A 27,588-nucleotide genomic window follows, 5' to 3' on the forward strand; every position below is an offset into this window, starting at 1 on the left:
CAAGCTTGGCTATTTTATGACTCGTGGACTTCAACTCCCAGAATTCCTGAGCCAGCATGGCTCAGCTTGGAAACTTCTCCCTTTCCCCTCAGCACGGCTGGCTCGGGAATTCTGGGAGTTGAAGTCCACGAGTCATAAAAGAGCCAAGGTTGCTTACCCCTGCAACAATTTCAGACAGGTGGCTGTCCAATCTTTTCTTGAAAGCCTCCAGTGATGGAGCGCCTGCAACTTCTGAAGGCAAGCAAAGAACGAATGAAGAAATAAATGGATATAAGGCAAGAACTACCTCTTATTTATTTTAGGACGAGTAGGGAGTAGCCCAGAGAAATACTTCCTCTGCCGTAACCTTTGAGGTTTCCCTGATTTTTTTCCCCTACTAGGCGTTCCTACAACTCGATCATTCTATTTGCTCGACTTAATGATAGTTTGATGTCAGGCCTAAGGCCCCCAAGGCTAGAAAGCAGGAGACTCTGAATTCTACTCCCGCCTTAGGCGCAAAGCCAACTTGCTGACCTTGGGCCAGTCATTTGGTCTCTGCCCCAGGAAGAAGGAAATAAGAGCAAAATCACTTCCAAATCCTTGGCAAGATTTCTGCATGGACTAGTCCAGGCAGTTGCCAGGTTTCAACGCTGACTCAAAAGGCAGAAAAAGAGGGTTGAGGAAGGAATATTTCGTTGGCAGTTTTATCACTACATCGGGGGGGGGGGAACAAGAGCTGGGGCCTGCACGGCTGAAATGCATTTCCCAACGAGCTTTTGTGAGATATTTTGGGGAAGAAAATAAAATTAGATGAATTTTATTTTCCTGAGATTCTCTGTAATATGTCTTAAATTGAGCTTCAAAGCCTGCAATAACTCAATGCTGCCACCAGAGGGCTGCAGTGACATGTTTTCCGCCCCACCTCTGGAAAAAGCTGTAGTCGTGTAATTAGTCAATGGATTAATATATACTAATTTTGCGATCGGTCAGTGCTTTAGTATTAAAAACCACGGATTTTATGTACGTAAAGGAACTGACCAAAATGCCAGTGGCTGATTTGTTCAGTCTGGAGTTCACCAACCCAATGCAAGCTGGGCTGAATTTACTTGGATTTTTATTCTCTGCTGTTCTCTTGAACGACACTTATTAATTCCACCGTTGCAATTTTTGAGGAGAACTCTTACAGATCATCCTTCGCATACAACCGTTTGACCGTCCGATCTTTCACAAATGAAGGCATCAGCACCCCGATCAACAACTAAAAAGCCACACGTACAACCAGGCACCGCATAAATACGACGCATAGAACAGCCCCAAACGCAGACTCTGGTGGGAGGAAAGTTCCTTGAGGATGGGCTTCAGCACAAATCTATAAGCTCAGGTCTCTGAGACTGACCCAGACTGGATCCTATCTAATCTTTTCTTAAAAGCCTCCAGCAATGAAGCACCCCCAACTCCAGCAGGCAAGCTTCCCATTGATTGATTGTTCTCACCGTGAGGAAATTCCTCCTTATTTCCACTTTGGATTTTCCCTTGACTAACTTCCACCCGTTGCTTCTTGTCCTGCCGTCAGGTGCTTTGGAGAATTGGTCCATTCCCTCTTCTTGACAGACCCTCAAGTCCTGGAAGACTGCGATCATGTCGCCCTCAGTGCTTCTCTTCGTTAGGCTAAACGTACCTCGTCCCCTTAGCCACTCATTCTGCGATTTAGCCTCCGGACCTCTGATGCTCTTCTCTGCACTCTTTCTAGGGACTCTGCATCTTTCTTCTATTGCGGTGATCAGAGCTGAAGATAGTGTTCCAAGGATAGCCTCACCGGTGCAGTATAAACAGAATGACAGAGTTGGAAGGGACCTTGGAGGTCATCTAGTCCAATCCCCTGCTCAGGCAGGAGACTCTACATCATTTCAGACAAATGGTTGTCCCATCTCTTTTTTAAAAACTTCCAGTGTTGGAGCATTCACAGCTTCTGGAGGCAGGTTGTTCCACTGGTTAATTGTTCTAACTGTCAGGAAGTTTCTCCTTAGTTCTAGGTTGCTTCTCTCCTTGATTAGTTTCCATCTGTCGCTTCTTGTCCTGCCTTCAGGCGCTTTGGAGAATAGCTTGACTGCCTCTTCTTTGGGGCAGCCCCTGAGATACTGGAAGACTGCTATCATGTCCCCCCTCGTCCTTCTCTTCATTAAACTAGACGTATCCAATTCCAGCAACCCTTCCTTATATGTTTTAGCCTCCAGCCCCCTGATCATCTTTGTTGCTCTTCTATGCACTCTTTCTAGAGTCTCAACATCTTTTTGACACTGTGGTGACCAAAACTGGATGCCGTATTCCAAGTGTGGCCTTACCAAGGCCTTGTAAAGTGGTATTAACCCTTCACGTGATCTTGATTCTATCCCTCTGTTCGTGCAGCCTGGCACTGTGTTGGCTTTTTGGGCAGCTGCAGCACACGGCTGGCTCCTGTTTAAGGGATTGGAGAGATCCCTCTCACAGTTGTTACTATTGAGCAAGGTACCACCTATAAGGCATCTGTGCCTTTGGTTTTCCTTGCCTAAATGTGGAACCTGACTTTTCTCACCACTGAATTTCATTTTGTTGGATAGCGCCCAACGTTCAAGCAGTATTCCTCCTTCACATCGTCTGTATGCCATCCCCGTTGAGGCAGCCAAGGACTGCATTGGCTTTTTAAAGAGTCTTTCCTTATACCCGGGCAGATTTCACAGCAGCACCACAGCACCCTCACACTCACTCCTATGCTCCCTCCCTCCCCTGTTATTTTATTTATAACAACAAAAAGGGCGGGAGACAAAGCTTCCTGCCATTCAGCTCTTGAGGCTGCAGGAAAAGGAATCAATGCAATCTGCAGTTTGCATTCATGCAAACTAAACACTCATCAAAACCAGGGCACTCTCTTTTGGGCCAAAGAATGACCTGATGCAAACTGCACACTGCTGTGAGATATGTGCATAGGTTTTAGCCTCCAGTCCCCTATTCATCTCAAGGTCTTCTCCAGCTTTCATTTCTCTGTAACTGTTCCTTTCTCAGGTGGAGGGAGGTGGAAGAAAAAAAGCAGAAAGCAAACGTTATCCCCATTGAAAGCAAAGATTCCCCCCTCCCAACAAATAAATGGCAGGCCCCAAAGCAAAGCACCAAAGGATCTGTAGGAAAGGCAGACAATAAGGATTTGGGGACCTGACATAACCATTGTGTTTCTTTGACTTTTTTGTGCCAGGTTGCGTTTCTGGGTGGCAGGTGTGGTTTGAAAAGACAAGTGGGCAGTCACAACTGGGCACTCAAAAAAAAAAAAAAGAAGAAGCAAGGAGAGCTTTTTTTTTTTTTTTTACCACAAGGGACTACATACACCCTGCCTTGGTGGTCTCCTACCCCATCTAACCTATCTGTGGCTGATGCTTGCCAGGACTGAAAAATGTAAAAAGTGGAATGCACAATCTATCAGACACCTACAAATAGGTTCACACTTTTATAATTTACAAACTCTCTCTCTCTCTCTCTCTCTCTCTCTCTCTCTCTCTCTCTCTCTCTCTCTCTCTCTCTGTGTGTGTGTGTGTGTGTGTGTGTGTGTGTGTTGATCCTCACACACAACATAGTTTTCCTTTTTGTGCAAATTGTTTCTTGCCCAGGTAGAAAAAGAGAAGTTCACACAATAGTTTTTGACAACACTGTTTAGAAAGACCCATGGGCCTTAAGGACAAATAATGCAACCAGCTATTTTTCCCCTGACCAAACAAATATTCCTCCAGCCTAGAATCCCAAACCAGCTTGCTAAACAAGCAGGGACTTTCATTTTTTTTTTATTAAAGAGTTTTACAAAAACAAAATTTTACAATATATCCCCAAATCCCTCCCACCCCAAACCCATCCACTTCCCCCCCCCCACTTCCCAGAGCTAAATACAGGATTATAGTTACAATAATCATATTCTAAATAAAAATTTATGCATAATATACAATTAACCAAATTCATAATGTGCTTTAACTCCCCTTTAACATAACTACAAACAACGTACCAATAACAATATCCCACTAAAATCTACTCATAAGCTAAATGGAACTTTTTAGTCCCATATTTGTTCTGAATATAATTTATCCATCTCCTCCAAACTGAAATATATCTTTCCTGTGAATGATCTTTCAAATAAGCAGAAATCTTAGACATTTCTGCAAGATTCGAAACTTTAAACACCCATTCTTCTACAGTGGGCAAACTATCCTTCTTCCAATATTGTCCCACCAGTAACCGTGCTGCCGTTATCATGTTCAACATCAAGTTAGTTTCTTTAACATCACAATCTACAACAATACCCAATAAAAACAATTGCGGAGAAAACTTTATCTTTCTCTTAAAAATCTTTTGAATGTTCCACCAAATTTTAATCCAAAAAGCTTTTATATTTCTACAAGTCCACCACATGTGAAAATAGGTAGCTTCTAAACTACCACACCTCCAACATTTAGACTGTAAATTAGGATACATGTTAGACAACTTCTTGGGATCCAGATGCCATCTATAAAACATTTTATAAAAAATTTTCTCTTAAATTTTGAGCCTGAGTAAATTTAACATTTCTAACCCAAATTATCTCCCAGGTGTCCAACGAAATTGGTTCCTGAATATTTTGTGCCCACTTTATCATGCAGTCTTTAACCAGTTCCGTTTCCAAATCCAATTCAATTAAAGCAAACACTCTCTCTCCCTCTCTCTCTCTCTCTCTCTCTCTCTCTCCCTCTCTCTCTCTCTCTGTGTGTGTGTGTGTGTGTGTGTGTGTGTGTGTGTTGATCCTCACACACAACATAGTTTTCCTTTTTGTGCAAATTGTTTCTTGCCCAGGTAGAAAAAGAGAAGTTCACACAATAGTTTTTGACAACACTGTTTAGAAAGACCCATGGGCCTTAAGGACAAATAATGCAACCAGCTATTTTTCCCCTGACCAAACAAATATTCCTCCAGCCTAGAATCCCAAACCAGCTTGCTAAACAAGCAGGGACTTTCATGACCTGATTAACTCAATGCCAGGGAAAGCTTCAGGCCATCTTTCCTTCATTTTCCATTAAAAGATCTAGTGCATTTGTTTCTGAGAACTGGCCAACGTGTTTACACAGGCAGGGGCTAGAAAAAAAAAATGCCAGTGGAGTAGGGAATTAATCAGCTGATAGGCTGTAAGAAGCTGTCCTCAGATGCAATGAATAAAAAATTTAACTCATCCAGCGGGGCAGCGTAAGGATGCTGCCCCTTGGGATGAGTTAAACCTCAGCCTGGCTGAGGAATTCTGGGAATTGAAGTCCACAAGTCACAAAAGGGCCCAGTTTGAAGACCCCTAATCTTTTATGCATTGCATCTGAGGACAGCTTGAAGGCAAATGGGGTGTGTCTACATCTCAGCCCTGAGCTTCAATTGTCCTGATTCCCCCAAAGCAAGGATTTTTCTACTTGGCTGTACTGAACATAGAACATAGAATAAGTTGGAAGGGACCTTGGAGGTCTTCTAGTCCAACCCCCTGCCCATGACAGAAGATGCTATACAATTCTGAACAAATGGCTGTCCAATCTCTTCTTAAACACCTCCAGTGTTAAAGCATCCACAACTTCTGGAGGAAAGTCGTTCTCACTGATTAGTTCTTCTCGCTGTCAGGAAATTTCTCCTTAGGTCCAGGTTGCCTCTCTCTTTAATGATCTATCTATCTACATATTTCTTTTTCAGATGACGACTAGCATTTCTTTTAACAAAAAAGTACTTCTTAATTGAGGTGCGTACATTGCCTTTTTAGACCTAGTGCTATTGCACACTTAATAACTGTAATATAGTGCAAACGTAATTTTCATTTGCATTGGGAAACCGAAAAATGTGCGTGATTCACTTTATTGCAAAATTCATTTTGCTGCGGTGGTCTGGAGCTGAACCCCACGGTATCTCCAAAGTATGCCTCTATTCTTACTCAGATAAATCAGCATGCTTGCAAGAGACACACATACCTTTACAAATGGTCACTGGTGCAAACCATAGGTCATGCAAATATTTAATATTAAACACACACACATACAAAAAACATTCCGGCTATTGTATTGCTGTTGTTGTTCTCCTGTTGGAGATCGCAGTCTCGGCCTCACCCTGTCTTCTTTCTATATTGCTACATATTGATGGAGATGGTTGTTCAGTTGTTTATTGAATAGGCACTTAAGGAGCCACCAAATATGGAGGGGTTGGGGGGAAAAACAGTTGGTGTATGGGCATCTTGTGTTTTGGCAGGCAAGAAAGAATTAGCTTTTTTTTCCGGGGTGGGGTGGGGTGGTTAGCATGTTCGGTCTGGCGTACCCAGTAAGGCTGCCAGAATCAGAGGCAGAATATTCAAGTTCCAGAAAATTGTTACAGCCTTGGACAAAGTTCCCCTTTTCTTAAAGTTGATCCCTCTTTGTTTTTTCCCCACACTTAACGGTCAGGTGATCGAAATTCAGATGTTTGGCAACTGACTCACATTTACGACGGTTGCCGTGCCCCCAAGATCCCCCATTTTGTGACTTTCTGACCAGCAAAGTCAATGGGAGAAGCCACGTTCACGTAACGTGGCACGTTGCTAATTTAACCAGCTGCAGTGATTGACTTAACGGCTGCGGCAAGGAAGGTGGTCAAATGAAGCGAGACCCACTCGACAAACGGCTCGCTTAGCGACAGACATTCTGGGATCGGTTGGGGTGTTAAGCACTGGTGGGATTCAGCCAGTTCGCACCGCTTCGGCAGAACCGGTAGCTAATTTTTTTGTTGCCCAGGTCCAGAACGGACTTCTGGAAGCGGCATCCACGCAGAGAAACTGGTTGTTCCCCTATTTGAATCCCACCACTGGTCATAAGCCCAGGATTACCTGGCGTTTGAAAAGGGCGCTCGATCTGTTGGCTAACCAGGATAGTGTCCGTTTCTAATATTGGTGGGGATACCTCCCCCAAAAGACCTTCAGATAGTCAGAATAGCTGTCTAGAAAACTCTTGTCTCTTCAACTCCTCCTCTGCTTTCTGCAGCTTCTAATGTTAGACCCAAGTATGATGAAACTTCCTGACGAGGCTTGTGTGTCTGTATGTGTGTGTGTGCGTGCACCCATATAGGGAACAAACTCTAATTAAACAGGACATTTGCTTTTAGCTTCACTTAGTCATTGGTGCGGGGTGTGTGTGTGTGTGTGTTTAGACTAAATCTTCAGAAATTGCTCAATGCGCTGACTTCCGTTCAGGCACAGTGAAGAAGTGGATTTCAGCAAACAGAGTTGGATTCCTTTGACTGCACAGTCCTCCTGTTGTGGTCCAGGAAGCAGGGGGAGGAGGACCAACAACAACAATGGCTTTGGGACATCCTGCTGGCTGTTGAAACGCAGGTTTGCTGCCGTCTCCCCTCAGAACAGCTTTTCCTAATGTCTCGCCAGCCAGAACCAGCTCGGTCGCCCCTGCGGCCTTCTGCTCTTTCCCCAAGCGAGAAAGGGGATGGAAGAAGGTCCCACCGAGGAGGCAGGCTTGGCCATCCGACCTGCGCTTAGGGGCTGCCCGCAGAGGCGGAGTGGGGAGGTGGGGAGGTAGCCCTCCTCTTTGTGTGCGTGGCATATGCGTGTTCCTGGATCAGAACAAATGGGATACAAAGGAAGCAAGGAGAAAATGCAACGCTATCTGAGAAAGCCGAGAAAGGTAACGTGCCCTTTTATATTATATTTCTCAGATGGAGACTTTGCTTGGTCAGTAAACTTGCATTTAGGCAGGAGTTTAACTTGCTCCCTGGGTTAGCCATGGAAGGTCGCTGTCCTTCTGGTGAAGCTTCCTCCGTCGGGCAGCACGAACTGGGTAATCCCACCAAGGATGGGTAACAATAACAAAGGAAGTCTGGGATCCTCATGGTTTTCCTATTTGGTTGTTGGTGCAGACACAAGGACCTGTCTCGAAGGCTCTTTGGCTGGTCCAGCAAAGCAGGTCACACATGAGAAGACGGTGTCTACACCACTAAACAATGGCTAACAGAAGAACAGAGTGGGAAGGGACCTTGGTGGTCTTCTAGTCCAACCCCCTGCTCAGGCAGGAAACCCTATACCATTTCAGACAAATCCTTGTCCACTCTCCTTAAAACCTTCCAGTGTTGGAGCACCCCCAATTTCTGGAGGCAGGTGGTTCCACTGAATAATTGTCCTCACTGTCAGGAAGTTTCTCCTTAGCTCTAGGTTGCTTCTCTCCTTGATGAGTTTCCATCCGTTGCTTCTTGTCCTGCCTTTAAGCACTTTGGGAAATAGGCTGACCCCCTCTTCCCTGAGGCAGCTCCTAGATATGGGCAAGACAGCCACATTGTTAGGGCTAAACTGAGGAGACTCCAGCCAAACCTGGTGTATTTACCCTCAACTGATAATTGTGTTGATGTACCAGGGAGTTCACTAATTCTGCGACCCCTGAGAGATCATTTAAGCTGCAAGTGACTGGTTGCCCAAGGACCCTCTTTGTAGAGGTCAGAATCGAATCTTGGCCCTGTGTGAATGGGCAGGGTAAGGTCCTGAAAACCCTGTAGGCCCTCTTCCGTTTTGGACTTGTACTTGTATTCCAGCAAGCCTACATCTGACAATATCTACAGGCATTGCCCAAGACTCCATCAGTGTGTGTGTGTGTGTGTGTGTGTGTGTGTGTGTGGGCGTGTGAGCGAACGCACCCACCCACTCACCCACGGCTACAAAGCATGAACCCATTTGAGCTGCCAGTTAGGCAAGAAGGCTGCCTGCTTTCATAAGACCTCAGCCTGGAGGTCCCCTTGTGTCTGTCTCCTTGAGCCTTTCCACAGCCATTGAGGGAACACATATCCCTCTTGAGCTCCAGGAGAGGCAAAGTTTAGTTGTTTAAAAGCCCCCCTTTTTCCAGGAGGTGGGTCTGGATGTGCTCTGGGGCGGAGTCTGCACTTCCATCGTGGTCCATGTCTCTGCGGCCCCGACCACAGGAATTCTCTTGACAGCAAGGTTTCTGATTATAGGTCTCAACATGTCCTTCTTCTCTGATCACAGTTGTCAAAGGCACTGTGGCCCCAGACCCTAAGTGGTTCCCCAGAACTCAGCACAGCCCCAAATGGGAGTCCTTTAAACCCTTCAGGGGGATGTGATGAAATGACAGGATAGGCCTGGCGTATATCTATCCATATTGTCTGGCCAACTGGAAGTGCATTAATGGTGCCTGTGTTCCACCTTGAAGAGCTATTGCAGCCTCAGCAGGGAGGGAGGGAGGGAGGGAGGGAGGGAGGGAAGGAAGGAAGGAAGGAAGGAAGGAAGGAAGGAAGGAAGGAAGGAAGGAAGGAAGGAAGGAAGGAAGGAAGGCAGGCTGTCTTTGGTATACATCGGTACAAGCCTGAAGATGTGACTTCTTTAACAAGCATTCAATGTATGTAGCTCTTTAAAGCATCTGCATCTTTTCCCAGCCTCCCCCAGTAACCAGAGGGAGGGAAGGAAGGAAGGAAGGAAGGAAGATGAAGGAGGGGGGGAGGGAAGGAAGGAAGGCACTGTCTTTGGTATATCCATCCATGCATCCATCTATCTATCTATCTATCTATCTATCTATCTATCTATCTATCTATCTATCTATCTATCTATCTATCTATCTTGTCATCCATCCATCCCATCTATCCATTCCTCCTTCCCTCTAATCCATCCATCCATCTATCCATCCATCCCCTATCATCCATCTATCTATCTATCTATCTATCTATCTATCTATCTATCTATCTATCTATCTATCTATCTATCTATCTATCTATCTATCTATCTATCTATCTATCTATCCTATCTCGCCATCCATCCATCCATCTACCCACCCACCCACTCCATCTATCTATCTATCTATCTATCTATCTATCTATCTATCTATCTATCTATCTATCTTGTCATCCATCCACCTTCCCTTTGATCGTGTGTCCACCGTGGCCATCTCGATGTTGGGGGCACCCCGCGGAGATGCTCCTGGCTTTTCAGGAAAGCAGAAGGCCTGCAGTAAAAGTAGCAGGCCTTGTAAGGAAAGGAGGAAAATGACAAAGCCTGCCCAGGAAATTTGACAGGAAACAAATGTTTTAACCACTGTTTTCCTCAACTCTCTTTGCTCCTTAACTTTTCCCTCATACGCAGGAGACCCGGCTCTTTTTCTGCTGACGTTTCTGTATTTTGGCTTCAGCAGACCACATTTCTCCCATCTTTCCTCAGATCCCCTTTTAAAGAGCTCCACTAAATGGAGGCCGTTGGTTTGCCTGGCACTCAGCCAGGAATTAATGCATAAAATAATGTACGCAGTATAGAAAATGTGCAGCTAGGGATTTTTTTCCCCTCCACTGTCATGGCCTTTGGATCTGGAATGACCTGCTGACGTGTCCTACAAAGAGGTTCAGGATCAGGAAAAGGAAGAACTGCTTTAGCAGCATCTGGGGTGCTTCCTCACGCAGCTTGTTCTCGGCATGTTGAGGTCAGCAGAAACAGATACCAGTTTGTTGGGAGATGGACTGGGACGGTGAGGACGGTGTAAGAGCTGGTCTTGTAGATGTGACCTTCAGGAAGTAGGCATTCATTGACCACCAGATGTGGTGATGGCCACCAGCGTAGACCGTTTCATGAAGGCATTGGGCAAATTCCAGGAGGTCCACTTTTCAGGAGCTAGTAACCTTGTTGACCTCCAGAACCATAGCTTCTTGTCACAGGGACCATCTGTGGAACAGACCATCCTTGCTCCTCTTCTAGGAGGTATCTGACCAGCCACCAGATGCCAGAAAAGCTCTGGATAGAAAGGTCTTTGGTTGCCTGACTTGTTTCCCACTCATTAGAGCAGGGGTCTTCAAACTTGGCCCTTTTATGACTTGTGGACTTCAACTCCCAGAATTCCTCAGCCAGGCAAGCTGGCTGAGGAATTCTGGGAATTGAAGTCCACAAGTCATAAAAGGGCCAAGTTTGAAGACCCCTGCATTAGAGCATCCGTGTTTACCCTTCAGCCAACTTGAGCCTGTTGACACCACAATGGTACTATGGAGGACCCCTTGGCACATCTGACTTGTGTGCAGCTCAGTGGCCTCCACCACCAAAGTTTTAAGGTTGCGCCTATAGAGTTACAGGCAGAAAGGATTCCTCTTTCACCCATGAAGTATGGATATCCTCTGGAGGCCCTCATTCCTCAAGCCACCTTGGTGAGAGAGCAATGTCACTGGATTGTTCGCCTGAGACTTCTATTTAGTGAAAGTCTGTGAAAAGCTGCTGTCTTTCTCCTAAAGAAGTGTGTGTGTGGGGGGGGAAGTATTATTCATGTTCCAACTTTGGGGAATAGAATAGACGGTGGGGGCTGACTTTCTGAACCAGTTTTTTTTTGAACCCAACTCATTATCTTGTAAGTCCTAATAACCCTGCATGTTGCAAAATCACCCAGCTTGGCCACTTGCTTTCTTGATTCTTGCCTTTAGTGTGTGTGAGTTATGCCTTTACAACAGGGATCCTCAACCTGGGCAACTTTAAGCGTTGTGGACTTCAACTCCCAGAATTCCTCAGCCAGCTTTGCTGGCTGAGGAATTCTGGGAGTTGAAGTCCACAACGCTTAAAGTTGCGAAGGTTGGAGACCCCTGCTTTATAATATATTTTATTGATTTTGTAACATCGTCACCTTAATATTTGGTAAACGGTGTGTTTACATTTAGAAAATGTTCACTAACAGTTGGCTTCTATGATCTATAATCCACATAAGAGCTTTACTTGATTTCCTCTTTTTCCCATCATGTTCTCTTTTGCCAACCTTAAGTTAATACAGTTCTTGTTGTTTGGGTAGATAATAATTGAGTATAATTTTTTTTCCTAATAATTTCTACAAATAATAATCACATCAATATGATGTTTCTTTTCTATCTAGTCGTTTGGGTTGCCTCATCGTAGATCCTGTTTACAGTTCTTGTTTACATTTGTTTTTTTCCTCCACAATGTTCAAGACATTCTTACTGGTTAAGATTTTCTCTGCCTTAGAATATGCATTGTAGACAGTCCTCCACTTATGCTCACTTAGGGATGGTTTGAAGTTGCGGCGGCAGTGAAAATGAGTGACTTATAACTGTTGCAGCAATCCCCATGCTCACGTGATCAAAATTCAGACTCGTATTTATGACAGTTGCAATGTCCTGGGATCAAGTGATCTCCTTTTGCGACCTGGCTTCCTTGGGGAAGCTAGATTCCCTTAACAGCCGTGTTATTAACTTAACAACTGCAGCGATTCACTTAAGAACTATGGCGAGGAGGGTCATAAAATATAAGTTCTCAGACTTATAACTGTTGCAGCAATCCCCATGCTCACGTGATCAAAATTCAGACTCGTATTTATGACAGTTGCAATGTCCTGGGATCAAGTGATCTCCTTTTGCAACCTGGCTTCCTTGGGGAACCCAGATTCGCTTAACAGCCGTGTTATTAACTTAACAACTGCAGCGATTCACTTAAGAACTATGGCGAGGAGGGTCATAAAATATAAGTTCTCAGACTTATAACTGTTGCAGCAATCCCCATGCTCACGTGATCAAAATTCAGACTCGTATTTATGACAGTTGCAATGTCCTGGGATCAAGTGATCTCCTTTTGCGACCTGGCTTCCTTGGGGAAGCTAGATTCCCTTAACAGCCGTGTTATTAACTTAACAACTGCAGCGATTCATTTAAGAACTATGGCGAGGAGGGTCATAAAATATAAGTTCTCAGACTTATAACTGTTGCAGCAATCCCCATGCTCACGTGATCAAAATTCAGACTCGTATTTATGACAGTTGCAATGTCCTGGGATCAAGTGATCTCCTTTTGCAACCTTGCTTCCTTGGGGAACCCAGATTCACTTAACAGCCGTGTTATTAACTTAACAACTGCAGCGATTCACTTAAGAACTATGGCGAGGAGGGTCATAAAATGGGGCAAAACACATTCGGCTAATTATCTTAAGCAACGGAAATCTTGCTTGCAACAGCTCAATTGCGATAAGCTCAGTTGTGTAAGTCGAGAACTACCTGTATTACCCATCAGGTATTTCTTCCAAGAGAGAGATCCTTATTCCTCGGCTATTGTTGGCTGATCAAGTTTCTGGGCAAGATCTGTTTAATTTGTACATATTTTAATTTTTGTATTTTATATTTTAAATGTTACGTCATATAGTATTTTTTAAATTGTGATGCAAGGGAACAGGAGTTTGCTGAACAATGATGATGAAATTGGCTATGCCTAGTCTTAATAAAGGGACGCGGTGGGTCAGTGGGTTAGGACGCTGAGCTTGTCGATCAGAAGGTCGGCAGTTTGGCGGGTCGAATCCCGAGTGCCGCGTAGCAGAGTGAGCGCTTGTTACTCGTCCCAGCTTCTGCCAACCTAGCAGTTCGAAAGCATTTAAAAATGCAAGTAGAAAAATAGGGACCACTACGGTGGGAAGGTAACAGCGTTCCATGCGCCTTTGGCATCTAGTCATGCCGGCCACATGACCACGGAGACGTCCTCGGACAAGCGCCGGCTCTTCGGCTTTGAAACGGAGATGAGCACCGGCCCCCAGAGTCAGAAACGACTAGCACGCATGTGCGGGGGGAACCGTTACCTTTACCTTTAGTCTTAATAAAGAGAAGGACTAGGGGGAACATGATAGCAGTCTTCCAATATTTGAGGGGCTCCTACAAAGACGAGGGGGTCAAGCTATTCTCCAAAGCGCCTGAAGGCAGGACAAGAAAGAACCAATGGAAACTATCCAAGGAGAGGAGCAACCTAGGACTAAGGAGGAATTTCCTACTGGTGGAAACAATCAACCAATGGAACAGCTTGCCTTCAGAGGTTGTGGGTGCTCCATCACTGGAGGCTTTTAAGAAGAGACTAGATAGCCATTTGACTGAAATGGTATAAGGTCTCCTGCTCAAGCTTGGACTAGAAGACCTCCAAGGTCCCTTCCAACTCTGTTATTTTATATTCTATAAAATCTGCTTAGAATAGGAAGGTAGGTAGAATCTACTCTGGATCTCTTGGTCTTCCACTCTGCTACGCTATTGTTGTTTGTCTACACCAGGGGTGTCAAACTCAATTTCATTGAGGGCCGCATCAGCATTGCGGTTGCCCTCAAGGGGCCGGGTGGGTGTGGCCAGGGTGGGCGTGGCCTACTGGGTGGGCGTGGCCAGAGTGCATATGGCCTGCTGGGTGGGCATGGCCAGCTCTACATCGTTCACATCAAGGGTGCCTATGGGGGCCTGGGCAGGAGTGGGACAGATCTGAGGGTCTCTGGTGGGAGGAGGGTCTCTGGGCCGGGGCCAAGGCAGCGGGGACCGTTCCCTCATTGTTTCCAGGTTGGCTTCGCGGGCCGCATGAAACCACTTCACGGGCCGGATCCAGCCTTGTGTTTGACATGTCTGGTCTACACTGTGTGCACTAGGGCCACATAGTAACCAGCACAATTCAGAGCAATAATCACTATATTTCTGCTGTTTAATCAAGTCCCATGTGGAGTCCTTGATGCTCTCTAGAGCTGATGATTTTACCTAGTTTGGGTCATGAAATGTCTACAAGAAAACCACCAAGCTCAGAGAGCACCAAGGACCCCACAGTCCTTTCTCCTCCTCCTTCTCCTCCTCCCCCTCTCCCTCTCCCTCCTCCTCCTCCTCCATTCCAAAAACCCTACTCCCTTCTAACACTGATGATGTTACCTAGTTTGGCTCATGAAACGTCTGCAAGAAAAACCACCAAGCTCAGAGAGCACTGAGGACTCCACAGTCCTTTCTCCTCCTCCTCCTCCTCCTCCTCCTCTTCCTCCTCCTCCTCCTCCTCCTCCTCCTCCTCCTCCTCCTCCTCCATTCCTGCTTGTAGTCTAGAACGGTAAGTGAGCATGGTAAGATTTAAGAGGCAAGGGGTGTTGCGGCAGAATTACTTACTGGGAAATATTTTCCGTTCTCAAGTGCCATCTGCATGTCAGTAACATTGCATACTTATTACAAAATATAGTCAGGGGCCCAAAAAATAAATAATACTGTCATTCTAGCAGAAGCAGCATTGGACAGATTCCTTTTGCTCTATCACACCCACAGGTCTGGAACCTTAAAAACCTCTGGGCATCCGACTGGTGATCGTGATGGCACGAGAGAGCTCTTTCAAATATTGTGCCGCAGTGGTGGGCAATGGGTGACACTTCCTCTTTCCTCTCTCTCTCTCTCTCTCTCCCTGGCACACACTAGCTCCCCTTCTCTTTGCTTCCTCTTTCCCCCTGCCATGTCGGCTGTAGGAAGGAACAACGCTTTGCTCAAGTCAGAATTCATTGTTTGCAAGAGTTGTTTATAATCAGGCTGCCCACAGATGCCTGCAACTATGGGAAGGTTGGATTTAAGGGTGTTCTTAAAGAGGTCGAGAGCCTAGAAAGAGCGGAGAGAAGAGCAACGAAGATGATGAGTGGGCTGGAGGCTAAAACATAGGAAGAACGGTTGCGGGATCTGAGATGGAAAAGCCGTGGTGGTGCGGGGGTTAGAATGCAGCATTGCAGACTAGTTCTGCCGGCTGCCAGGAGTTCGATCCTGACCGGCTCAAGGTTGATTCATCCTTCCATCCTTCCGAGGGTCGGTAAAATGAGGACCCAGATTGTTGGGGGACAATAGTTGTCTCTGTAAACTGCTTAGAGAGGGCGGTGAAGCACTGTGAAGTGGTATATACTGTAAGTCTACGAGCTATTGCCCTTCCTTCCTTCCTTCCTTCCTTCCTTCCTTCCTTCCTTCCTTCCTTCCTTCCTTCCTTCCTTCCTTCCCTCCCTCCCTCCCTCCCTCCCTCCCTCCCTCTGTGGTGGCACAGCAGTTAGAATACAGTATTGCAGGCTCACTCTGCCCACTGCCCGCAGTTTGATCCTGACCGGCTCAAGGTTGACTCAGCCTTCCATCTTTCTGAGGTCGGTAAAATGAGGACCCAGATTGTTGGGGGCAATAGGCTGACTCTGTAAACCACTTAGAGAGGGCTGTGAAGCACTGTGAAGCGGCACATAAGTCTAAATGCTATTGCTATTGCTATGTCTAATTGAATGAAGGACCATGGTGACATGATAGCAGTGTTCCAATATTTAAGTGGCTGCCACGAAAAACAAAGGGGTGTGTGTGTGTGTGTGTCAACCTATTCGGAAGGCAGGACAAGAAGCAATGGAGGCAAACTAATCAAGGAGAGAAGCAACCTAGAGTGAAAAATAAATTTCCTGACTGCAAGAGCAATTAACCAGCAGAACGGCTCGCTTTCGGAAGTTGTGCGTGCTGCGTCCCTGGAGGTTTTTAAGAAGAGGCTGGACAGTCAGTTGTCTGGAATGTTCTAGATCCTCCTGCTTGAGAAGGAGGCTGGATTAGGAGATCCCTTCCAACTGTGTGATTTTCTTATTCTGTTCACCCTCTTCCTTGAGAAAGCTCCTGCCTCCTTGCTTTCCAGTGTTGTGGACACTCTTAGCATGGCAAAGAGCAGTGTGGACTTGCCAGGAAATGCTGGACAATGTTGGAAAAGTCAAAATGCTCTTGCAGTGGAGTCCTCGCTAAGCTCGGTCGTTTGCTGGCGGGTGTTTTGTTATCAGACCAGCTAATATCTCCCCATTCCCGTTGAAACGTCTCCAAGCAAGCAAGCAGGCTCAGAGAGCACCAAGGACTCCAGCGTTCAACCCCATCGTATTCCCTTCCGTTGGCTGTTTCACTATCCTGGTTTTTTTTTTTTTTAGCGTAGAACAGTAGATAGTGGCAGTAAAATTTAGGAGTCAAGAGGTGTTGTGGCTTGTAGTGGACAATTTCTGTGATGGTGGAACGTCTTGCTCCAAAGCTACCGTAGATCACTCCTGCAGCATCTCATCACAATTGCCGTGGTTTAGTTCCCCAAATTTGGCAAAACCCGTACATGTTTTATTTTAGGAAAACTATTTGCGGAAGCGCGATGGTCCACTTTCCCTTCCCAAGCTACTCGGCACCGAGGAAGGGATGGCTGAGTTTTCTAAGAACGTCCTGTTAAGAAATATGCAGATGATATATTGTGGAGTGGAAAAAATGGATTGATTACATCCAGAATAAATATGGGACTAAAAAGTTTCATTTAGCATTTGAATAAGTATTGATGTGATATTTATATTGCTTGTAGTCATTTTATAAGAGTTAAAGTGCGATAGACTTAATAGCTTATTGTTGTTTGCATATGGTAGATTATGATTGTTTTTACTTTTATACCTTGTATTTAGCTCTGGGAAGTCGGGGAGGGGGGAAGGGGAGGGAGGGAGGGTTGGGGTGGGTTGGGAAGAGGGGAGGGGGTTGGGAGGGGTTTTGTTTTGTTAAAGGTAAAATGTACTGAAAAACTTTTCAATAAAAAAAAAGAAATATGCAGATGAGACCAAAGAAAAGCTAAGGTGATTCAGTTCAGGGTGAAGTGAGCCTCTGGTTTACCCAATGTTAGCCACTCACCAGTTCTTCTCATGCAAAGGACAGATGGGGGAGGGGAGGGGTGGGGGTTTGTTTTTGTAGCTATAAATTTGGCAGGCGTAATTCCAGCCTCTTGCCTTATTGTAAAAGGGGTTGTCCCTGCCTTTTCTGCAGGGCCGGTAGCAGGCTGGTACAGAACAGCTCCATTCACCTGATGGACAAAGTCTGCAAAAGGCTACTCAAAAGGCATCGATACCTTGTGTGTGTGTGTGTGTGTGTGTGTGTGTGCGTGCTTCTATGCGTGTGTGCGCACATATATATATACGTCCCTGTGGGTTTCCGTACAAAGGAGACCAAGCAAAATAAAAATAAAAGTTGAACCTCAATCCAGGGGCTGCACAGCCATCCCCACCCACCTTCCTTCTTGCTTTTGAGAAGCTGGATGGATTCTGTATCTGAAAACAGAAAACGTCGGACCAAGATGAGCAGTGAGAGCTACCAGAAAGAATAGGCCTGTGAGGCTGGAGGGCTAAGGATAGGATGCTTGAGCGGAGGGGGGGGGGTTGGACTAGAAGACCTCCAAGGTCCCCTCCAACTCTGTTATCCTATCAGTGTGCTGTTCCGTTAAGGAGAACATCAAGAGAGCTTCCACCACGGATGCTCCCTTTTTTGGGGGGGTCTCCTCACACGTCTAGCTGGTAGCTGCGTCTTTGATTCTGTGATGCCCACTAACGTTCGCGAAGAAAAATTCAGACATGCTTGAAGGGCTGTTTCTCACATGAAAGATCACTTTGCAAGCTCCTGTTGTGATTCAGGGTCAGCCTGTGGGTTCGGCAGTTGGGTCGGACGACTCAGAGGAGGAGGAGGGGGGTGTTGAAGACCTTGCTGAGGGGGTTGGAGATCTTGCTGATGAGAGCCCTCAGCCAGGCCCCTCCCACTTGGTCACCACGGAGACCCAGCTGTGTGAGCCTGACAGCGTGGATGATGACCCACAGCTGGCCCTGTTCAAGGACGCCGACGCAGGAGGCAGTCAATCAGGAGTAAACAGAGGAAGGCAATGGGGCTTCTTGGAAGGAGGCAGAGAGAAGCCACGCCCTGAACTCTATATAAGGGGAATGTGTGGGGAGGGCTGGTTTGCTGAAGGCAACCGCTTGGATAGTTCGTGTTTCTTAAAGCTCCTGTTTCTTGGTTCGTGTCTTGTTTGTTTTTGTAGCTATAAATTTGGCAGGCGTAATTCCAGCCTCTTGCCTTATTGTAAAAGGGGTTGTCCCTGCCTTTTCTGCAGGGCCGGTAGCAGGCTGGTACAGAACAGCTCCATTCACCTGATGGACAAAGTCTGCAAAAGGCTACTCAAAAGGCATCGATACCTTGTGTGTGTGTGTGTGTGTGTGTGTGTGTGCGTGCTTCTATGCGTGTGTGCGCACATATATATATACGTCCCTGTGGGTTTCCGTACAAAGGAGACCAAGCAAAATAAAAATAAAAGTTGAACCTCAATCCAGGGGCTGCACAGCCATCCGTCCAGGGTGCTTTAAGCTGGACTAATTCTGGGAGTTGAAGCCCACAGGTCTTCTGATTGCCAAGGTCGGACCCCCCTGGCTGAAAGGGAGCAGCCTGGTTCTTGCTGCAGTGACATCGGAGGTGTCGTGATGCCATCGCACAAAGGATGCAAATTAGACAAGACGGTTACCCATCGGGAAGCAGCAAACCCTGGCCGACTTCAACCAAATGTTTAAAACATTCCTTATTCCTTCAGAAAGGTCAACCTTTTGGCAGGGGGAAAGTGGCCTCTGAAGGAAGCAGAATGACAGAATCGGAAGGGAGCTTGGAGGTCTTCTAGTCCAACCCTCTGCTAAAGCAGGAGAGCCTATACACCAGGGGTAGGCAACCTTGGCTCTTTTATGACTGGTGGACTTCAACTCCCAGAATTCCTGAGCCAGCCACGCTGAGGGGAAAGGGAGAGGTTTCCAAACGGAGCCACGTTGGCTCAGGAATTCTGGGAGTTGAAGTCCACCAGTCATAAAAGAGCCAAGGTTGCGTACCCCTGGCCTAGGCCGCTTTATAACTCGTGGACTTCAACTCCCAGAATTCCTGAGGCAGCCACGCTGAGGGGAAAGGGAGAGGTTTCCAAGCTGAGCCATGCCGACTCAGGAATTCTGGGAGTTGAAGTCCACCAGTCATAAAAGAGCCAAGGTTGCCTACCCCTGGCCTAGGCCGCTTCAACTCCCAGAATTCCTGAGGCAGCCACGCTGAGGGGAAAGGGAGAGGTTTCCAAGCAGAGCCATGCTAGCTCAGGAATTCTGGGAGTTGAAGTGCACCAGTCATAAAAGAGGCAAGGTTGCCTACCCCTGCCATATACCATTTCACCACAAAACACAGCCGTAAATTGAAATCTCCCAAGAGGCCATCAAGTAGCCTCTCCTCAGTCTCCCCAAGGACTTCTTTTCAAAGCCAGTTAGCATCCCCAAAACAAAACATCTAAGAAGATTGCTAACACTCGCTCTCCTCTCAGGAAAATAAAATAAAATAAAACAGGGTCTATTTTAGCAAGGAATTGGGACGACCAGCAGTGGTGCCACCACCTTCCTTCTGGTCAGGAGAAGCTTCCTTTGCATGTCACTCATAGCCATCTCTTCCATATCCAGCGGGCATTTATCTGTCCGCTGCCGTTGCTTCCTTCTTCAGGAACTGCCGGAGAAGTGAAAGCACCGGTCTGCTTCCTCTCCGCGGTGTGTGACGAGCAGGGAAGTTTTAATGCAAGACATCCAGAAGGATGGTCCCTCGGCTTTCTTCTCAACTCATCTCAGCCAGAGCATGAGGACCAATCAGATTGGCCTCAGAAAGTCTCCTGGAGGAGGACCAAGCCAGGCCTGGGGCCAAAGGTTGGGCCAAAGGGCTTAGCCGAAGGAAGCGCTTCCATGCAATTCAGTGGCCGCTCAATGAATCTGATGCATGGAAGTTACGTGTCTCAACAAACTTGGTTGGCAAAGATGCCATCAGGCGCGCTCTGATTTTTTTTAATTATCTGTGCAATCAACAGGTGATCTGAACAGTGCTCTGAATGGCAAGGAAATAAGGGAGAAGAGCAGGTCTCTCTCTCTCTCTCTAGATGATAGAGAGAGATGATAGAGAGAGATAATAGATAGATAGATAAGAGGTAGGTAGGTAGGTAGGTGGATAGATGGATGGATGGATGGATATAGAGATAGGACACAGGTAAGTAGGTAGGTAGGTAGGTAGGTGGAGAGATGGATAGATGGATGGATATAGAGATAGGACACAGGTAAGTAGGTAGGTAGGTGGATAGATGGATACAGAGATAGATAGATAGATAGATGATAGATAGATAGATAGATAGATAGATAGATAGATAGATAGATAGATGATAGATAGATAGAGATAGGAGATAGAGAGATGGATAGATGGATAGATGGATGGATGGATGAATAGATAATAATAATAATAATAATAATAATAATAATAATAATAATAATAATAATAATAATAATAATAATAATAATAATAATTAATAATAATAATAATAATAATAATAATAATAATAATAATAATAATAATAATAATTTAATTTTTATACCGCCCTTCTCCCGATAGATAGATAGATAGATAGATAGATAGATAGATAGATAGATAAGGTAGGTAGGTGGATAGATGGATAGATGGATAGATGGATAGATGGATGGATATAGAGATAGGACACAGGTAAGTAGGTAGATAGGTAGGTGGATAGATGGATACAGATAGATAGATAGATAGATAGATAGATAGATAGATAGATAGATAGATAGATAGATAGATAGGTATAGGAGATATAGAGAGATGGATGGATGGATGGATGAGTAAAAGATAGATAGATAGATAGATAGATAGATAGATAGATAGATAGATAGATAGATAGATAGATAGAGATAGGAGATAGATAGAGAGATGGATAGATGGATGGATGGATGAATAGATAGATAGAGACAGACAATAGATAGCTAGATAAATGGATGGATGGATGAGAGGAAGATAGTGGTGCACACTTCTTCTGCTTCTCCCAAAACTCACAATTTTGAGAAGTAGCTGGGCTGAGGGACTGACCACAGGGATCCATGTCTGAATGCCGCTTTGATCCTCTGCTCTTCACCACCACGTCACACTGGATCTGGGTGGGCTTCTCACTGTTCCTAATGTCATCAGGGCTCCTGGGACCCCCTGCACGGTGATTAATTAATCTCCCATGAACGTATTTTTCTGTGTGTGCCTGTGTGTAATGAACTTAGCTTTGATTGTTGTGATTTGAAACAACGCTGAGGGAGTAGACATAAATGTTCTTTGAATTCATGTAAATTTGTGTGTGTGGGGGGAGAAAGTTCTATGGAATTGAGCATGGAATTCTATGTAATGCGAAGTACATGAATTTTGCATTCTGTGTATGCTTTTTCTCCATTTTCGCTGTCTTTGTCCATCCTTCTCCTCTTCTCTTGTTCATATTGATTAGCTATATTTTCGTCCTTCCCACAATAACACCCGCAGGCAATATGTATGCGCCGCTCAGTCCTGTTGTAAGTGTAACCAGTGCTTTATTATTATTATTTTTCCTCTTTTTTCTTTTTAGGACGCTTCACTAATGGAGTCTGAGGAGATCCAGAACAGAGATCCTTTCCCGCAGACAACCCATAGGACCCATGAAGCCGGTGATCCTGCCTCAGCCAGAAAGCACCGTGATGTCACAGAGACGATCGTCATGAGTCAAGCTCCTGCAAGTGAGGAGGGGGAAGAGAAAGAAGACTTGTCTCTTTCCCATGATCTAGCACTTCTCTTTGTTATGGAAGAACATCTATGGGATGGATCTTCTAGCTTCGTAGAGAAGGATCCTTCCCAGGAACAGGAAAGAGGGCTGGGTGATTTAGAGAACCGGACAGAATTTTCGGACGGAAAACACAGTCTCAACAGAGGACAGTCCAGCTTGAAGGAGAGCAGAGAATCTTGCTTAATTTCCTTTGATGGGGAATTTGCAACTCATTCTTCAAGCAGTTTCCAGTCTTTCCTATTAGATACAACCAGCCCTGCTTTTACCCCTCCCAGGAGGGTCAGCGCAGGACGAATGGAGGGCCAAGTCCATGAGGTTAGCTTTGGCCAATCGCCAACTCGGTGTGACGTGCTCCCTCAGACATGGCATGAGGAATCAGCAATAAGAGGCTCTCTTCCTCGCCGAGAAGACTCAGTCAATGAACCTCCTTGGGTGATTCATAATATTTCACATTGCCACAAAAGTGCTGATTTTTCCAAATCCAGATCGGCTGAAGATCATTCACGGATGCTAGAGACACTGCAAGAGGAGAACGGACACCGTTACAAAGGAATGGAGAGTGTGGTGAGGGCCAATGAGAATTCCTCTAAAAGGGAAGAAGCGAGTAAAAGACTCAGCCATCCTTCCTCGGAAGAGGAAGAGTTAAATTTAGATGGGACACAAAGAAATGAAGACAACATTTTGTTCCAAGTATCTTCCAAGGAAGTGGAGAATCGTTCAGATGTTGATGATGAAACAGGAGATTTGGGGGAAAACGTTCTCAGCTGCCTTGTTCTTCATCTCCAGGAAGAGGAAGAGAGCGACGTGGAAGTGAGCAAGCCTCTTTCACTAAAGAAAAACACCCCAGCCAATTGTAATCTAAGCAGTCTGAATTGTGATGAATCAGAGTCAGACCCAAAACAGTTATCAACAACAATGAAGCCACAATTTGCAGAGATGGAGGCCCTGCAGTTGGCAGGCAGTGAGGAAAGAGAGAGAAGAATTTGAATGGGAGCAAAACAAAAACAAATCTGGAGGAAGCACAGTTGCCACACAATGACCCAGAAGAACAAGAATGGATGGTGCAAGCAACAATAGCCTCCGTGCCTATCAGATTGTGTCCGGGCACAATTGATTCTTTAGAAAACAGCTTGGCCTTTTCTGGTTTAAACAATACCAGTTCTGAAGAATTTGCTTTCTCTTTTAAGGATGTGTCCTCAGCAGATCACTCTCCAACATCGGCTTGTGCGTTGCCTGAACCTTATGTACAAACAAGCACTAGAATGACCCCTGCAGGGTCCCAGCCAGATAGTAGAAGCTCAGGGACACAGGCTGCCATATATCACAGCTCTGGACAAGTGGAACACTCTGGCATCTATGACAAAACGAGCAAAATGTCCTGTTGTGATCAAGATGGCTCACAAACCACCGTAGACGTTGGAAAAGAGGACACTGGAAAAGAAAATGTAAGGAGTGCTGATGGCGAACAAGTATCACAACTGTTTACAGATGTAGCATTAGGCATCGACTCCCAACGTCTTTATGACTCTCAACCTATGGACTCTTCTTCTGATTCTGAACAGAATCCTGTCCCGTCGTTGAGGACAATAGCAGCAGCCCTTCTGCAAGAAGATCCTAGCAAGGGAGCCACGGATGGGACTGTCACTTGTGCAGGAGATGAGTCCAGTCAACTGGAGAGAGCGAGATGTGATGAAGATTCAGCACTGGACAGTGACGGAGATGATCATCTGCCCGCTTTTGGTGAGGACTTCCTTGAAGACAATCAGAGTTCTACCTCCGGAATCCTCCCAAACCCATCTCTAGAAGAAGGCCTGTCCAATATAGCCAAAGAGATGATAAAGTTAAGTCTGTCTTCCTGGGGTTCAGCACAAGACACGACTGAAAACGATGTGAAGTCCCATCAACAACTGAAGCCCACAATGAAGAATGCCGGGATGTCAGGGAAGGAAGCAGTAGCAGACACACATTGCCTGGAACAAGATAGCTTAACCAGTGAGTCACCGTGTTTTTCAGTTCTTGGAAAAGAGAGAACAGAATGTGACTCTGATGCTGACAGTCTTCCATCTTGCTGGACTCTCTTTGCAAAACCCACCGAGGCAAATCAGCGAACGGAACCTTTGGCGCCAGTTCTAGTCAGAGACTCTGAGCAAACTTTGGCCCTTGCATACGTTTCGCTCTTATCTTCTAGGCAGCCTCTCCAGTTTGTAAGCCCCCCGCCCATGGCAAATGCTCAGCCAATTCCCCCAGGCCTTAATCCCGGAGGGCCTGGCCAACTCCTACAACAACTGCCCTCTTCCAGCCAGGTTAATCCATTAGCCCTCAAATCTTCTGCCAATCAGACTGTTTTGGAGCCTTCACCCTTAGCCCCTGAAACCAGATTATCTGAGCAGCTTTCCACCTCTGAAAATGACTCGGATCCGTGCTGCCAAGTTCCGCATTCTGTACACCACTCTGTGCCACACCATGCCAGTTCACCCGTTCTGTCTAAACGTTCTTTGTTTCCTTCACTTAGTAGCAGTGCAGCTTCCCAGCGGGATAACTCTAAACAGATCACACAATCTGCAGCTGCTGGACCAGGCCGCAACTTCCCGACACAACCTCCACCCATTGCTGTGAGCAGGGGGTCTCACAGTTCCCGATCAGATTCCAATCCCAGGAAGCATCTCGTAGTCAGGGGCAATCCCTCTGCACAGCGGAGGGCGGAGGCTTCACAAAGCAGCCCACTAGTCTCCCGTACAGGTAGTGACGAACAGATACACCTTAGTCCACCGACTGGCAATCACGCCGGTTGGAACTCATCCTCTATTTCCAAACCAGGTGACCTTGTCCTGATTTCAAGCTTGGACGATGGAATGGAAGAGGTCTCTGGTCTTCCGTTGGCCAAGTCAGCTCCACAAAACATGGGTAACACATGCCCTGAGCTGGGTCTTTCTTTGTCGGACTTGCAAGGCGAACTTTTAGGAAACGGTGCGACGGGAGCAGGCTCCTTCAGCAGCCTTCCTGAAACCATGTCCCAGTGTGCAGATACGCCAGATGGGAGGTCTTTTCATTACACTTTCCAGCCCTCAGGAGATCGTGAGGCGAAGCCCACAAATGTAAGGCAGCCTCCTTCTCTTTTAGCTTTTACTAACCCAATCCACTTTCTCCAGCTTGGGCCGCCTTCGCCCCCAAGTGTTCCATATCCAGGGGTGCATCAGGCTGAATTGCAGGATCCACAGTGGCCCAAGCACCAGACCAGGAATGCAGAAGACCCCGTTGCATCTCCCTCTGAAGGGCCAGGAAGGTTCAGAAAAGCCATTGAAAAATCAGCGGGGGAACCTGTTTGCTTGGCCGTTCATAGGAAAGGTGTGGAGGGCAAACACCCACGCCTGGAGAAGTCATCCAGCTGCCCAGACAAAAACGCCCTTGGCTTGGGTACCAAAGAATCCGCTCTCGGCACGAAGAAGCAGCAGGCAGCGGTCAAGCAGCGAGCGAAAAGCAAAGACTGGCATCGACACGGCGTAAGGAAGATTTCTATACCGACCGACGGCACCATAGGTGAGCCTTTTTTTTCATGTCTGATCCCAAGCTGGCGGGAAAAATAAACGCTGTAGAGGAACAAGCAGACAAAACTTGCTTCTCTAAACACTTAAATCTTCTATTCTAGTAGAATGTCTTAGTTTAGTAACACAGGTAGTCCTTGACTTACAATGGCTCTGAAAAATGAGCGTTTTTCACATTGTGGCGATCCTTGTGGTTGCGTGATCAAAGTCCAGACGCTTGGCAACGGACTCATATTTATGACGGTTGCCATGTCCCAGGCTCATGCGACCAATGTTTGCGACCCGCTGACAAGCAAAGTCCACGAGGAAGCCAGATTTCAGTTAACCAGGTTACTAACTTAACGGCTGCAATGATTCCCTTAACCAGGGTAGCAGGAGCTGTAGTAAAATGGGACGAAAGTCACTTAACCAATGTCTCACTTAGCAACAGAAATTTGGAGCTCAGCTGTCATTAGTTGAGGACCGTCTATCTGCATGTTGATCAGCGGTGCCTGCAGGGTGGGGTCAAAAAAGGCAAGATGGCGGTAATCATCTTATTTTTTTAATAGTTTTATTTTAAAAGTCTTTTCTTGACAGAGGTGAAGATAAAGTGAAGGTAGAAGGGAAAAGTCATAAAAGTCATTAGCCACTTTTTCAGTGCCTGCAATTAGTTCTCAGATCTCTATGGATCTCAGTGCAGCTGTGCATTTGGTCATCAGTGACCTGGTCTGAGAGGCCTTGAGTGAATCTCAGAGATTCCACTCTTTAACTTCTGTGCCTCCTGTTCTTCCTTTTCAGAAGTCCCAGCCCCTCCCCACTCGAGAGAGGAAGCCGTGGGACACAAAGACAGAGCCAATCACTTGGACTTTCACAAATATGGGTGAGTCTCTTTGCGTCAGTTCTTTGCCTTCCATGCTGGGGCAATCCTCTCTCCCACAGAGGTGGCCCTGTGCAGAAGAGGGGTAGGGTAGGGTAGAACATACAACATAGAAAATGAATAGAATAGAATAGAATAGAATAGAATAGAATAGAATAGAATAGAATAGAATAGAATAGAATAGAATAGAATAGAATAGAATAGAGAAATGAAGAATAGAATAGAGTAGAGTAGAATAGGTTATAATAGAATAGAACAAAATACAATTAGAATAGAATAGAATTAGAGTTACAATAGAATAGAATTAGAATAAAATAGAATAGAGAATAGAATAGAATAAGAATAGAACAGAATAGAATAGAACAGAATATAGAAATGAAGAATAGAGTAGAGTAGAGTAGAGTAGAATAGAATAGAATAGAATAGAATAGAGCTGGAAGGGACCTTGGAGGTCATCTACTCCAGCCCCCTGCTCAAGCAGGAGAACCTATACCAGGGGTGTCAAACTCAATTTCATTGAGGGCCGCATCAGCATTGCGGTTGCCCTCAGGGGGCTGGGTGGGTGTGGCCTACTGGGTGGGCGTGGCTAGAGTGCGTATGGCCTACTGGGTGGGCATGGCCAGCTCTACATCGTTCGCATGAAGGGTGCCTATGGGGGCCTGGGCAGGAGTGGGGCAGATCTGAGGGTCTCTGGCAGGAGGAGGGTCTCTGGGCCAGGGCCAAGGCAGTGGGGGCCGTTCCCTCACTGTTTCCAGGATGGCTTCGTGGGCTGCATGAAACCACTTCGCGGGCCGGATCCGGCCCCCGGGCCTTGTGTTTGACATGTCTGGTCTATACCGTCTCAGACAAGTGGCTGTCTAGTCTTATTTGTGAAAATAAGAAAGCCAGGATATAAATAAGTGAATCAAAAAGGCTCATGGAGAGGGAAGCTGACTTCTGACTCAGAAAAGCTCATCCTTCTTGGACCTTAGGATATAAGGGCTGCTGGCGTGGACCATCTCAGAAGGGCTTTCT

General features: G+C 46.1%; 1 protein-coding gene across 5 annotated transcripts in view; it reads left to right on the plus strand.

Annotated features, from left to right (window-relative positions):
• The window catches only part of LOC308670091 (uncharacterized protein), a 60,969-nt gene that overhangs the window by 11,411 nt on the left and 21,970 nt on the right, over window positions 1–27,588 (plus strand). For 4 of the 5 annotated variants that reach the window (XM_081331299.1, XM_081331296.1, XM_081331295.1 and 1 more), the window contains 2 exons: window positions 21,982–25,713; window positions 26,496–26,577. In XM_081331299.1, the coding sequence (XP_081187425.1) occupies window positions 23,235–25,713; window positions 26,496–26,577 (2,561 nt within the window). In that variant the 5' untranslated portion in view covers window positions 21,982–23,234. Of the gene's footprint in view, window positions 1–7,287; window positions 7,656–21,981; window positions 25,714–26,495; window positions 26,578–27,588 lie in introns of those variants that run through there. The other variant, XM_081331297.1, reaches the window with a different exon arrangement.

Source organism: Vipera berus (assembly GCF_964194415.1).
Source record: "Vipera berus genome assembly, chromosome: 6".
Classification (NCBI taxonomy): Eukaryota; Metazoa; Chordata; class Lepidosauria; order Squamata; family Viperidae; genus Vipera; species Vipera berus.